This window comes from Haliotis asinina, chromosome 7, assembly GCF_037392515.1.
Source record: "Haliotis asinina isolate JCU_RB_2024 chromosome 7, JCU_Hal_asi_v2, whole genome shotgun sequence".
Classification (NCBI taxonomy): Eukaryota; Metazoa; Mollusca; class Gastropoda; order Lepetellida; family Haliotidae; genus Haliotis; species Haliotis asinina.
In genome coordinates this window covers 61,482,984-61,497,624 of record NC_090286.1, presented here as the reverse complement: position 1 = coordinate 61,497,624, position 14,641 = coordinate 61,482,984, and the positions used below count along the sequence as shown (strand labels likewise).

General features: G+C 42.6%; 2 protein-coding genes across 3 annotated transcripts in view; both read left to right on the top strand.

The window, feature by feature from the left end:
- The window catches only part of LOC137291707 (serine/threonine-protein kinase PLK1-like), a 49,170-nt gene extending 42,563 nt beyond the window's left edge, over positions 1 to 6,607 (top strand). For both annotated transcript variants that reach the window (XM_067823159.1, XM_067823160.1), the window contains exons 9-13: positions 312 to 450; positions 612 to 686; positions 1,267 to 1,432; positions 3,147 to 3,393; positions 3,637 to 6,607. In XM_067823159.1, coding sequence (XP_067679260.1) covers positions 312 to 450; positions 612 to 686; positions 1,267 to 1,432; positions 3,147 to 3,393; positions 3,637 to 3,846 — 837 coding nt within the window. In that variant the 3' untranslated portion in view covers positions 3,847 to 6,607. The remainder of the gene's footprint in view (positions 1 to 311; positions 451 to 611; positions 687 to 1,266; positions 1,433 to 3,146; positions 3,394 to 3,636) is intronic.
- Positions 1 to 14,641, top strand: part of LOC137291711 (replication termination factor 2-like) — a 559,227-nt gene that overhangs the window by 127,930 nt on the left and 416,656 nt on the right. The window lies entirely within an intron of this gene.

Below are 14,641 nucleotides of genomic sequence, written 5' to 3'. Positions count from 1 at the left end.
TTTATTTGATTTAATTAAGTTAAGTACTGTAACGGAGTTAATTTGAACAGTCCGAGGATAGTGTACACACATCTCATCGCAACATTAGTCACCTGAGAGGGTGATATAACACTACCTACCTGGAATTCAATTAAACTGATTTGTTTACAGATCCAGTGCACATCACCAGGCTTCTCTATACCTCTATGTATTTTTTTTAATCTTTTGATTTTAATAAATAACTATCGTTATGATCCTATCAGAGACTTTTTTCTCATTTTTTAAAGAGTTTTTTTAAAATGTTATAAATACAATGATTTGTCCTGTATCAGGTGTGTTACGACCGCCAGACTGCAAGTCGCGACCAGCACATGGTGACTGAGGCTAGTCCCACAGTGAAGACGGCAGTGAAGGAAGTAATTGTTGACGTCATTTCCATGGACCGCTCTGATTCACCGCCCCAACACCGAGGTAAATACCACCACAACAAACACGTACCAATGTAATGGAGCTGCCATAAATTGCGAAGAAAACAACAACAAAGGAAAGCATTACAGATCTAGAAATCTCCAAAAATACAAATAAAGACAACCATAAGCTGTGTCTGTATGTAGTCACACTGTCTGTTTCAGCTCCGTCCCCCAATCCTCGTTCTGCAGTCACCCTGCTTGACGTCATCAACACCTGCCTGGAACACATGCCAAAAGGTAGTCGCGCTAAACATCTGTAACAAACCAATAGTCTGACTATATACATAAACTGTTTCAACTTTTGAATCTATTCGGTAAACGTGAACACATTAAACTTTACGTTAAACAGTAACCTGGATACTGAACAGTAATACATTATTCATCTATTCGGCTGACCTTGTATGGCTGGAATGTAGCTAAAAGCGGCGTCAAACTAAAGTCACTCGCTGTTCTGTGGTGTATCGGTACCGGATGGTTTTGATGTGGACGGGCATCACAGTGGTTTTCTTGCTGTGGGGGCCACCTGGTCAGTCTACAATACATGCGTCCCCTCATTAAAGGACGGACCTTGCTTGTACCAAATAGATACGACAATGACGACATGACGGATTGTATGTCACTGTACCCGGAAGAACCATGTGGTCACTCATACCACAAATCAGTGATCACACATTGGAGACATAAACTGAATACTGTGTAGAATACTATTGAAAAGATTCTAAGCACCATATTACCTCCATGTGTCAGTAAAAGAGGTGATGAAGCTCACCTTATTGCCAGGTTACTGTCATTTAGTGTTTCCCCTCTCCCCTCCCAGCAGAAGTCGACCGCAACCCAAACTCCCTCCCCGACACGGACGTCATGTGGGTGACCAAATGGGTAGACTACAGCAACAAGTACGGCTTCGGCTTCCAGCTCTCTAACGACGCCATCGGGGTGCTCTTCAACGACACTTCCCGTATACTCTTGGCACCAGATGGCAGGTGAGTTGTCATGGAACCTGACAAATCTCAAATCAAAATAGCTGATGACAAATCATCGTCTTTGTTTTATTAGAACGTAACTGTTTGTCGAACTGAACACCGTATGAGCAGCATTTTTTAATGCAAGTTCGATTTATTTCCTGACGACAGATTTTGGCAGAATTTGAAATAATACACAATCTCATTATATATTTTATAAGTCCTGACGTCGCAGTCAACTTTTGATACAGATCTCCAGATTATTCAAACCGATGAAAACGTGTGAAGTGTTGCGTAGTATTCATGTAATTATGGACTTGTGAAGATCCGGGGTAGAATAGGTCTTCAGCAACCCATGCTTGCCACAATACCTGACTATATGCTTGTCATAAGAGACTACTAACGGGATCAGGTGGTCAGGATTGCTACCTTGGTTGACACATGTCATCGGTTCCCAGTTGCGCAGATCTACGCTCATGCTGTTGATCACTGGATTGTCTGGTCCAGACTCGATTATTTACAGACCTCTGCCATACAACTAGAATATTGCTGTGTGTGGCGTAAAACTAAACTCACTCATTCACGCGTGTAATTACATACTCACTCAGGATTGACCAATCAACCTTGAACTGTAGAACAGCTACCGATAATATCGGCTTTCAACTTAACTGACAAATTAAACTATTTGTTTGTTTGTCAGTATATGGATACACGCACAACTTGGGAATGCCAAATGACGTCACATTTTGTTGTCCCGAGGGGACGCAATCTCACGAGAGGTCTCAGCGCAGTGTCACCTCGTGCGTTTACCCTGTGGCCGAGTTATGTTCATCCCCGTATTAATGTAGTAGAACGATTGGTCTGATACGCGATCATCCTTTGATCACCCGACCAACGCTCGTTATTCTAGCGCGGCGTCACCTGCCCTTAATGACCCGTTGATAACGCTGTCTGTTCAGGTGTTTCACATGTATTGATTGATTCATGGCCTTTTGTCTGTCAGAATGTCATTATCTCCGTGTTGACGTAAGTTTAGTCAAACACGTCTGTCTATTGTTTGTGATTACGCTGCGGCTACTTGTCACTACAACCTGCTCCAGCGAGAACTATACCAACAGAAACCTAACGAGCATCGAGGAATAAATATTGACCATTTATGCAGAAAATCAGGATTTGTGGACTCTGATGCCCCGTGACGTGACATGATAATGTAGGTCTTGTGGATTGCACAATGTATTTAATGTACATGTGTAAATGTATTAATACTGCTGGTTTCAACCAAAGCATAAGGTGTAGGTTGACACAATACCTCAGAGATATACAAAGACCATGATTTTCAAACCCATGATGTACAACCAGACAAACAAAGCATGCCTGTAGGTGTATTCAGACAGTACACGATTCAAGGAATCCTCGCGTTGTGGATAGTGAAGAATAGGGAGCGCTGTGAAGGATACAGTTCGATTCCATATTGAGTTTTCCACCCCTTTTGTCGCCAGATAGAAACGTGCACTTTTACATTTAGTGACATTAGAGTGACAGTGGAGTCTTAGATTTTCATATTTGGGGACGTTTACTGTATAAATTGAATTTCTTTTTAAAAATACATGGGACGTAGTATGTGTTTTTACTTAGAATAAAAGTAAAATGTTAACTGAAATTAACAGAGAAGTGTCAAATGTTAACGGAGTTGGGTGTGGAATATCAGTGACTGTAACGTTTTGTTCCTCTTCAGAGCGGTGCAGTATTTCGACCTGACAGGCAAGTTGTCGGCCTTCTCCACTGAGTGTATACCTGAGGACCTGGAGCGGAAGACCACCCTGCTGCAGTATTTCGCCCGCTATATGGACGAGCACCTGATCCAGGGTGGGGACATCGCTCACCTGAGAGCCATGCGCTCCTGGTCTGGAAGTCTCTACCTCAAGAAGTGGTTCCGCACCACCAAGGCCATTGTCCTGTACCTCAGCGATGGGACGCTACAGGTACACCACCGCTATGTAGATAGACGAACATCATATAACTCTTGTTAGACCGAGTACGCTGAATCAGACCAGTATTAAGATGGTACATAGATATTACCTTCACAATGAGATAAACATATCCATGTGGTCTTTTTATTTCACATTTTGAGATCTTAAATCTTGCATCTGTTGTATTTATTCTTTACATATATTTCTTATGGTTTTGTAAAATCAGGATACTTCAAAGTTTGGTTTATTTTTCAGGTTAATTTTTTCGATGACCACACGAAGATAATTCTGAGTTATCACAACAACGATTATCTTGTGACCTTTATTGACCCGGAACGACTTGCTAAGACCTTCAGCATTGTCCATATCATCCAAGATGGCTGTCGACCGGAAATCATTGAAAGGATGTTGTTTGCCAAAACTATGCTCAAGAATTTGGTAGATATAGAGGGCGCTGACATTTAGGATGTTCAGAGACTCTCCCTCTCACTGCCGGACTACTTTCACCGAAGACGTCACTCTGGACTGGGAAAGATTGCTGAAGAGCTGTGAAATATCTCTGCTCAAGTTACTAGTGATGCGGTAATAGGTGTGTGGTAATGTCTTCATGTTCGTGAACTCCACGAGGTGGTAAACCAAGTTCAGAACTGCCAGACTGGAATCCTGATTCCGGTAATGTCAGTTATCAAGCATGAATGTCTCACCAGGTTACAAAGTTTTGTCCATGTTGAAATCAACCTGTATCTACGCTGTACCCAAGTTGTACTAAGATGTGCTTCGCGGGACTGAGGAGAATCTGGACATCTACTATTGACGCTGAATACGTAAAAAGCTTCCTACATGGCGATGGTCCAGTATCGTCCGAGACCAACTGCCAGCTTTCAAACTGACGCTTGTGTTGCGGCAAAAACGTCATCCATATTGTTTGTCTTCGTAATGACGGCCGCGTCGCTTGAATGTTTGAAAGGCAACCATTAACGTTTCCTCTGTGAGGCGGATTAAGTGTTTAACTATGCAAGACTATGTTATAATTATCCGAGGGCCTCCAGGCACCATAAGGACTATGCGACAAGACCTGTGAGAGATGGACAAGTCACACACGTGATCCTCCCTCGCTCCAACCTAGTCGGCGGGTGCATTTGATCTCAGTACTAATGTATGGTATTTATCAGCTCTGGACCACACCAGCAGACGCTGACCTCGACCGGACCTTCACCTTGATCTCCAAGCGGCATAAGATGCCATTGTATATAAACTGTACACGTAAAGGACCTTCGACTAATTGATGATGTCGTGTGGAAGTAGTGAGCTGTTAATGACGTCCACTTCAGGGACATAGTCTCGGATTATCACCCCAAACTTTAGGAAGCGGATTTAGACGTTGCATGAGGTTTACAGGATAATCCTTCCGTGGAATTTGAGGATAATCATTATCAAAGGATTAATGTATGTAGGAGAACAAGACGTCATTCACAGGGTTCACTATGGATTCCGCTGTGTGTGTATATGTATATATCAAATGCCATTGGTTTTCCTATCCTATTAATTTGTGCTTGTTTCCCATTGTAAAATTGGTTGAAAAAAGATCAAGGACACGTCTTGCCTGAAAACGTCCGGTCTTGTTCACAATGACAGCATGCTAGCAGATTGTGCTTTTGTACACAAAACCATTGTCCTTCCCTAAACATGTTTAGGCTTTCAGACTCTTAGCGTGCGTGCCTGAAAGGGCAATGTGTGGATACATCATGGTCAGGTTTATCTGTGATGTATTACATCATTGCATTACATCATGGTAGACGGGGCAATATTGTTCTATATTTCGCCTTTATTCAAATGTACATGCCAAAATGATATGACCTTTTTCTAACCCTCATCTGACCTTCATGTGCTACTGAACCATTCTCCCCGATGTCCCGACTTCGCTTGTAGCCGTAGAGGGTCTCTGTCTCAGAGTAAATAGTGATAAACGTTTCACAAGGTACATGTCACTGCTTTTGGGACGGAAGGTTTGGTTTACATACATTGTGTCCCTGTAGTGGTAACCTTTGTACTGCGGTTTTTACATGCTGTGGGCTGATCATGCCTCGGTACGATTTAAGTCATTGACTTAAGCACAGATAGAAACATTGAGACCATAGGCACACGTAACTAGTCAAATGATGCTATATTGTTCAATATAAGGGACCACGAATGGATACAATTCCAGCATATATGTAAAGCGTTTTCTTTAGTCATTTATTGACCCAAGGCTTTGTGTCACTCATGCGTGTTTTTTGTTATATTCACAGACTAAACATTCCGTCGAAAATATATTTTCATAAAGATGTTTAATGACTTGTTACGTCCATGTTATAAGTTGTCAGGGAACTATAGCTTACGTCCATGGTTTAACCTTAATAGCATCGGGTCCAACTGGTCGCGCTGGTAGTCAACTCGCCCTTGTCTATTAAATACAGTAGTTTGCCTTCAAAACCGGAGTGCCTCTCTTTTTGTACAGTGGCCAAGACGTTCAAAGACGAGCGCCTAGTTTCTGTGTCTAGGAACGCTACCAATTGGAGCGGTGTGCCCCAAACTGTGATAACATCGAGGTGCCCCGTATGATTACCAGTCAACATTTACTGAGGGTCATGCCTTTAAATAAGATGCTGAGTTTGTACATAACCATTTGAGTTACCGTTACTTAAAGAAGTACGTTTCCCAATCACCATAGGATGTGGTGAGTATAGGATATTTTGTGAACATGAATCAGTGAGTCAACCTCAAAGATTTCTTTTTCATTTCTACAAAATTAGAAACGAGTACAAACGTTCACAGGTTGCATGTCGATGCATTGTCTAAGTATTAAACAGGAGACTACTCATATTCCTTATGTATCTAATTCCTTCATGGTGCAGACATGTTGTTTATTTAATGGTGTTATGTGGTTAGGAGCTATTGCGTCCGCCTATTTTTGTGAAAGTATTAAAACAAAATACGAACGGTCTAAAATCAAAGAAATCAAATGCGAATCAGTTTCTTTTGAAAATTATCTGTTTTCGTAACTAGTTGTTGGAAACATGCACGTGTATTTTAGGTTTGGATCAATCTGTCCACTTTGTTTCCTTCACCGCCCGTGCCTTGTTCCCATGGAAAACAATCACAGTTGTATATGACATATATATCTTTATACAATATTTGTACATAACACTGAATCATGCGAGCTTTCTCAATAAAACTTAAACTGTAATTATCCGTGTTGTTCTCAATCCCGTTCTCAATCCCCAGAACTGTCTACAGCGTTGGTGGCTTTATAAACAGCAGACCTTCGACGTCTTGGGAGATTTATGTTACAGTTTGCCTGTAGCACCCTATGGTGGTCTGAAGAGGCGATCGAAAGATGTGGGTGATGACGATACGATCTTTGCTGACTCTGCCATTGTACAACGGCGATGTGTTTCGTTGCTCATCAAATCAATCAGTGGATTCTCTGGTCCCGATGTTTTACATGCCGACACCATATGGCTGTCACGTTGAGTGCGATGTTAAACCGCAAACAAACCTCTTGATGCATGAACTAAACATTTAGCTTTTAATATATGAATACGAACGCTGGGATGGCGCATGCACACTGCCATCTTACTCGAACCAGGCTGGAATGATCTGTGAAGTGCATGCAGCGGAAACGATATTTTTCATAGAAGCGTTAAGATCAATGTTTGGTCTAACTGTACATCATATGTTACCGGTTTGTAGAAAACATTACGACTACAAGGAGGAAAGCAACTGGTATCACCTCGTTACCCATACATGTATGGATGTCTCGCCATTCCTGTTACACGGGACAACTAACAAGTTACGCATCTCGTGCACACCCGTGCAACCATTCCATTCTGGAATCTACAAACATGGCATTATAACAGCTAAGTAAACTAGAGCCGACATCGAGGGAACTATCACCTCCCGAGCTCTGTTCCATCACAGCGTTACGATTGCCCTAGGTCAGTGTTAGAGTATGGGAGTTACCATGGTATTGTTTCGATCGCTTTGTTGAACAGAGCCACAACACTGCCTTTCCTGGCCCCTGATGTAACAGTGTCGGCAAGGAACCCCTTTCCCGTTCCATTGGTAACACTGTCGACAAGCAACAAACAGTCCTGGTCCCATTGGTAACACTGTAGACAATCGAAAACAGGTCCTGGTCCTGAATGTTTTGTTTGTTTCTTGGTGTTTTAGACCGTTCTAGAAATATTACAGGTACAAGGTTCGCACAACATAATGTTTGGACCAAACAATCCAGTGATCAACTGCATGGGCATCGACCAACTGGGACATGACATGTGTCAACCAAGTCAGCCAACCTAGCCAGCCGATCCCGTTTAGTTTGTCGCCTCCTACCTTGCTAAGACCAATTCTTTTGGTTTGTCCCAAAAGTGATACCGTCGGCAAGACGACTGCCGGTCCTGACCACTTCTGGAACCTACGGTCCTGGCTTCTGGCGAAGATGGTAGACTTGCAGTCTCATCTTGACAGAGGACATGAAGGTTGTGGTTTACACCTGTCACTATATGGGGATCAAACCAGGGACATACAGGTAAAATCCGAACACGGTAACTATTACACCATACCGTCTCTGAATTCACCCATACATACCGCGACAACACATGGTTTCATTGTCTAGCACCTAGAACGGCACATAACGGGATCTTCATAGCCAGTGCTGGTGAAGGAACGTGTGTAAGTAGTGAAATGGCGTTGCCCGCACCGTGATCTTGGGGAGTGCAGGTGCCCGTGTACATTCCGTCGGCCCTTAGTTAGGACAGTCATCATAACTACTTTTTTACGTCAGAGTTCGGGTCGACACAGTTTGCCAAGCGCTCTCGTTTTCTACTTTTGTATGAACATTATTGCTTTTACCGTATACAATGCAAAAAAACCCGAAAATCCCGAGCAAATTAACGTTTGTTTGTCAAATATACGACGCAATCAAACTTTCTGCGTAACAGTATCCGCTCGTTGTGGCCAGTAAACACACGCTTAGTTTCATGAAAAAAAGTTAATTTTAATGACAGGTGAGTACCTTTTCCATTCTTGTGTTTCAAGCTGAGAGTTCTACACGTGTATTGTGTGTTTTTGATGTTAAAAATTCGAAATTGGTAACTGACTTAGAAAGTTTCATGCATGACACATGTTGTAGCTGTATATCGGGTTTCGCTGCTGCTGTGGGTGTACATGAGGATTTCCCTGTGTATGATACAAGATGCTGTGGATGTACATGGGGATTTCCCCGTGTATGAGACAAGATGCTGTGGATGTACATGGGGATTTCCCTGTGTATGATACAAGATGCTGTGGGTGTACATGGGGATTTCCCTGTGTATGATACAAGATGCTGTGGATGTACATGGGGATTTCCCTGTGTATGATACAAGATGCTGTGGATGTACATGGGGATTTCCCTGTGTATGATACAAGATGCTGTGGATGTACATGGGGATTTCCCTGTGTATGATACAAGATGCTGTGGGTGTACATGGGGATTTCCCTGTGTATGATACAAGATGCTGTGGGTGTACATGGGGATTTCCCTGTGTATGATACAAGATGCTGTGGGTGTACATGAGGATTTCCCTGTGTATGATACAAGATGCTGTGGATGTACATGAGGATTTGGACTGCTCCAAAACGAACAACGAACTGCAAAACCAGTGTCAGTTTCTTTTGTTTATCTGTTAGTTTTTACCTGCCGAAAAGTTTGTTAGGTTTGCAGGTTCGGTTCGGATGTATAGCCATGGTTACGACAAACACAAAATTTCAAGAGGCAGACTTCGGCAAATGTTAGAGGTTTGAAAAACAAGGTTGATCTGTTTCGTCACTCACACTGGCGGTGCACGTTTGCCTGTCGCTAGCCTCAGGCGTTACCTATTGACAATGGAAACAACAGGAGCAAGTTCTTGATTTTCTCAGCAAAATTATGCTTACAAAGTGAAAAAGGCGGAAAAATCTTTGCAAAAGCAAATGTTCAAAATCACATAATCACTAGATTAAGTAACCAGACGCCCATGCTTCCCCAAGGATTGCGTTAAACAACTTGAGCTGAGGTTGCCACACAGTTGCTCGGTGCGTCACGGGTGTTGACAGTGACGTGGCGTCATATCTGGCTGGAGTTCACTATTCAGTCCATCATCTCCCCCAGGCAATCTCTGTACACGGATACTTCTTTAATCCCATGTCCTTACCCGGTAAATGTAGGCGAATGCAAACGGCCCAAACGTTGTTTCTGTTTAGGCAGGTTTCACGTTACATCAACATCTTTGCAAACAGTCAACGGGTCTTGTTCCATTCTCCACATTTGAAAGATTATGTCAGACAATTACAACCGCAAAGACATAAATCGGGTAAGTCCCAAACTTGATAAAAACAAAATAATGTACAGCTTTAAACACGAATTTTTTTTTACGCTGTTTTGGTCGCCATGTAGAACAACGGTAGCAGGCTTTGTGATAAAACTGGAAGACTCATGTAACATTTATCAAAGACTGATGCTCCTGGGGAAGGGGCTTCGTTTTGCTGACAATTGGCGGTGAGGCAGCCTAGTGGTTACAGACCCGGGTTCGATTCCACAGAAGCCCATTTCTGGTGTCCCCCGCCGCTATATTGCCGGAATATTGCTAAAATCGACGTAAAACCGTACTCAGTCGCTCACTGTGTTAGCAAAACTCACTCACTCACTCACCACCTTATCACTCACCTACATTACATGGTCGACTCAGTTTTCTCGCGTGGCGGTTCTCGGGCATAATTAAAGTCTTATTTGATTCCAAGCATTCGACTAACACTGCGGTCGACGTGCAACGGGTAGCTATAAACGGGTACTCTAATAAGGGATAATCTACAGTCTTCTATTCTCCCTGCTCCAATGAAATATTTACTGACGTTACACTGTATCAGTGTCAACAGGACTTTAATTGCCAAGTCTCTCGCCTTGAGCCAGGACACCGGGGTCAACCGAGTATTGGTAGATTAAACTGAAGCGCCAGTCAAATACGTGTACGTCGTCAGTCCTGCTGTGGCATTACGGACTACATCGTGAAACCAAATTATCGTCTTACCAACTCAGTTCCAACAATCAACATCCGGGAAATGTTGGGGTTTGATTAAGTCACAGATACTATGTATGTTAGATATTAGTCTACAGTCGGTGGATGTTAGTTAACGTTGCCACGAACAGGGTCTCTCCGTCACGCCAAGTGTGTTCACGAGCGAGTGAGTGAATGATTCTATTTAAAGCTGCCGTCAGCATTATTCCAACACTGCGCATGTGAGCTGGGGGAATTAAAGAGGCAATGAGTTGCTAATACTTTCGCTCTATCAAACTACGTATGTAAGTGTGTGTAAACTGTATGAATTTAGTATTAAATTTATATTTACAATTAAGTCTTTCCACCTTCTTAATACAGTGGGGAGATATTGTTTCGATGGTTAGTGAAAAAAATAATAAAAATGGAAAGGCTTTCCCAATTTTAGATTTCATATTTATGAAGCCGAGGAGAATCCCATACTGTCTTTTGTTTATCTGCATTTGGGCCACCCCAGGCACACACAGAAAGCCGATCCCGAGCCGACCTGAAATTGTCTTATTCATCCTTGAACGTAACTTAGTACAATGCAGCTAAGAACCGAACTCACAGCTTTCCGCTGGCACGGCAGACGGGGTTCTTGTATATGTATGTCCTTTTAGTAAACGCAGTGTTGGAACGAAACGTAGGTTCTTAGGCCAAGAGACTACTGAAGAACACTCGGACCCACAGCTTTTGTTTTCAGCAGGTCCTTGTGGCCCACAGTTTTTTCATCAACAGAAGAAAGGGTATTATTTCCACATTAAAATTTTGAGTCTACAAATTTTTATCAGGACACAAGACGATGATGGCTTTGGGGCCGTAGGGCGGGTTACAGCTTTGCGCGATGAACAGCAAGTACTGGACAAACGTATAAATAACCGGAAATACCGCCATGTCAAAACTTACGCCATGTGAAACGTCACGTTGTGTTTCATGTACAGTATACATGGGTACATATATATCACATAAAATATCAGGATAATAATATAATATACTTGAAAATATTGAGAACCCCACACAAGTGTGTCAAGAGTTGCTAACACAATATATTAGTTACTGGTGCGTATCCAACAAGCAGCTGAAGTGGAACCATTTGTCGTATGAGTCACTCGCATTATCATTATGACTCTTGTGATGTTGACTTTCTACACACCGCGTTAGCCATGATAAACCAGGCAGGCTCATGAAACTGTTCACCTGCCTTCCCACGCGTCTCCTAGGCAATGGCGTCGGATAATCCCCACATGTACAGATTAAGGCGTCAGAAATTCTCATAAACATTACTGAAAATGCCAAAATGAAATATCCAATAGTTCTAGAGAACAATATCAGAACAAAGATACATTGAGTAGTCGCCATTTGAGATCTATGTATTTCCAAATGAAAATCTGGCGATGTTATCAAGATACGTACAAAACATGACATGTACTTATTGAATAGTTTATGGCAGTGCTCAGAATGGAATGGTTTTACAGGGTAGTGAAAACGACAGAATCTATCACACAGGCCAACACTGCCTAGACGGCAAGGTGAGCTACAACACATAACCGTTATACAATTACAGCCTCGTTATACAGTTACGTCACAGTTGCGACTTTATTTACACGAGTTGTTTGGATAGTTTAACTGCTCACAGGAGCAATTCATCTCTGTGCTCAACTAGATCTTAGCAACAAGCATCATGGTAATGTAGCTAAGCAACAATCCAGCCTCACTGTGACGCGCTGTCAATGTCAACATGTTCTGTCTGCCGCGTCAGTTGGTTAGAAGCGTTATGGCGAGGTTAACTCCAGATTAATTTCCTGAATTTCAGATCAAATATACTTTGTTTACACAACAGAAATGTCGAAACTGAAACGAATGAGAAGGAAGGAGAAGCCGGGAAGTCGAAAGTGCGGACTGTGACATTAGCCTAGTCCCTGGACCGACCACTGTTCTAAACGATGTCCCCTCGGTCACACTGCGGGTGATCTACAAAGGATCCTGCAGTTGGGAATAAGTGCATTATTTTCACGAAGACAAGCTTTTGAGGTGTTACTGAGGTGTTTCTGTGATATTAACAATTATTAGTATTGGTATTAGTGTCAACACATGCAGAGAAATACTAGCTTAAGGACTACTTCTGACGGTAAGCAGAGAAATACTAGCTAAATGACTACTTCTGACGGTTGGCAGAGCAATACTAGCTAAAGGACTAGTTCTGACGGTAGGCAGAGAAATACTAGCTGAAGGACTACTTCTGACGGTAGGCAGAGCAATACTAGTTAAAGGACTACTTCTGACGGTAGGCAGAGAAATACTAGCTGAAGGACTACTTCTGACGGTAGGCAGAGAAATACTAGCTAAAGGACTACTTCTGACGGTTGGCAGAGAAATACTAGCTAAAGGACTACTTCTGACGGTTGGCAGAGAAATACTAGCTAAAGGACTACTTCTGACGGTAGACAGAGACATACTAGCTGAAGGACTACTTCTGACGGTAGGCAGAGACATACTAGCTAAAGGACTACTTCTGACGGTTGGCAGAGAAATACTAGCTAAAGGACTACTTCTGACGGTTGGCAGAGAAATACTAGCTAAAGGACTACTTCTGACGGTAGACAGAGACATACTAGCTAAAGGACTACTTCTGACGGTTGGCAGAGACATACTAGCTAAAGGACTACTTCTGACGGTTGGCAGAGACATACTAGCTGAAGGACTACTTCTGACGGTAGGCAGAGACATACTAGCTAAAGGACTACTTCTGACGGTTGGCAGAGACATACTAGCTGAAGGACTACTTCTGACGGTAGGCAGAGACATACTAGCTGAAGGACTACTTCTGACGGTTGGCAGAGACATACTAGTTAAAGGACTACTTCTGAAGAAGACGCAGAAGTAGAAGACGCTGCAAATGCTGTTCACGTCTAGTAGGTGTAAGTACTCACGGGAAACATCAGTCTGAAGGGCAAGGGTGACATCGAAACGACGACTGTGTACTATATCAAACTAGCTAAAAACAAACAGGGAAGTGTGGAAAGGAATGACAAAGATATATGTATCAAGGACGAATGAAGACGTGTATTTTGTGTTGAGTTATATTCCAGTCAACTCAAACTGCATCCACCAGTGCGTCTGGTGCTATGTTGGTGTTAAGATAACCAAGTGGCCGAGATGTTACGTCGTGTTTACCGTTAGTCCTGGCATATCAATCGCTATATAGCTTAAGTAATTCCCATGCGACGTACCCAGGCATATCATGAAGTGTTTATTTCCGCTACCCCCTTGTACCCATGTTGAGTTCAAACCAGGGCTTTTGCCGTGATGAGCAAACGCTTTGACTACAAGGGTATCTCACTGACCCTTCCGGACTGACTTCACCAAGTTAGGATATTTAGGTTTCAAGGAGGGAGCATCGAATGTAATGAGATAAATGAAGCCCAGTAAACGTCCCATGCATGCCAATGAAAGACATCCGATAGGAAGAGAAAGATTTTACGTCGCTTCTGACAATGTATCAACTCAGTGTGATGCAGTAGTACCCATTTTCTCTGTATTGGGTAAGAGCAGTAAAGGAAATGTATAAACGGCTTGTACTTCCGATGTCTCCCTTTTGGGATCTGGTAATATTCGGGTAAATATTTCAGCGAGTGGTGAACGGTGTGAGAAGATCTGATACAGTAACATGTATGTCTATACATCCCTTACAGTGTAGCTGCGACCATACAGGCGGTTTACATTACACAAATACATAATGTGAATACATACATGACAAGGGTAAAGCAAAATGCACTATGTCTTAAATCAATAGATATGTTTAATGATCACGATTTAATGGCTTAATCTCCTTCTCCGGAGATGCAGTAGTTGGTATGCAAGGGACAAAGGACATAATCATCGCTGCGATAATAAGACACCTTTCTTACTAAAATACAACAGTCCATTTTGGCAAGAAAATTCTGGAGTGAGTGAGTGAGTTTAGTTTTCCAGCTATATGGTGGTGGTCTGTAAATAATCGAGTCTGGACCAGACAATCCAGTGATCAACAACGTGAGCATCGATCTGTGCAATTGGGAACCGATGACATGTGTCAACCAAGTCAGCGAGACTGACCACCCGATCCCTTTAGTCGTCTCTAACGACAAGCATAGTTGCCTTTCATGGCAAGCATGGGTTGCTGA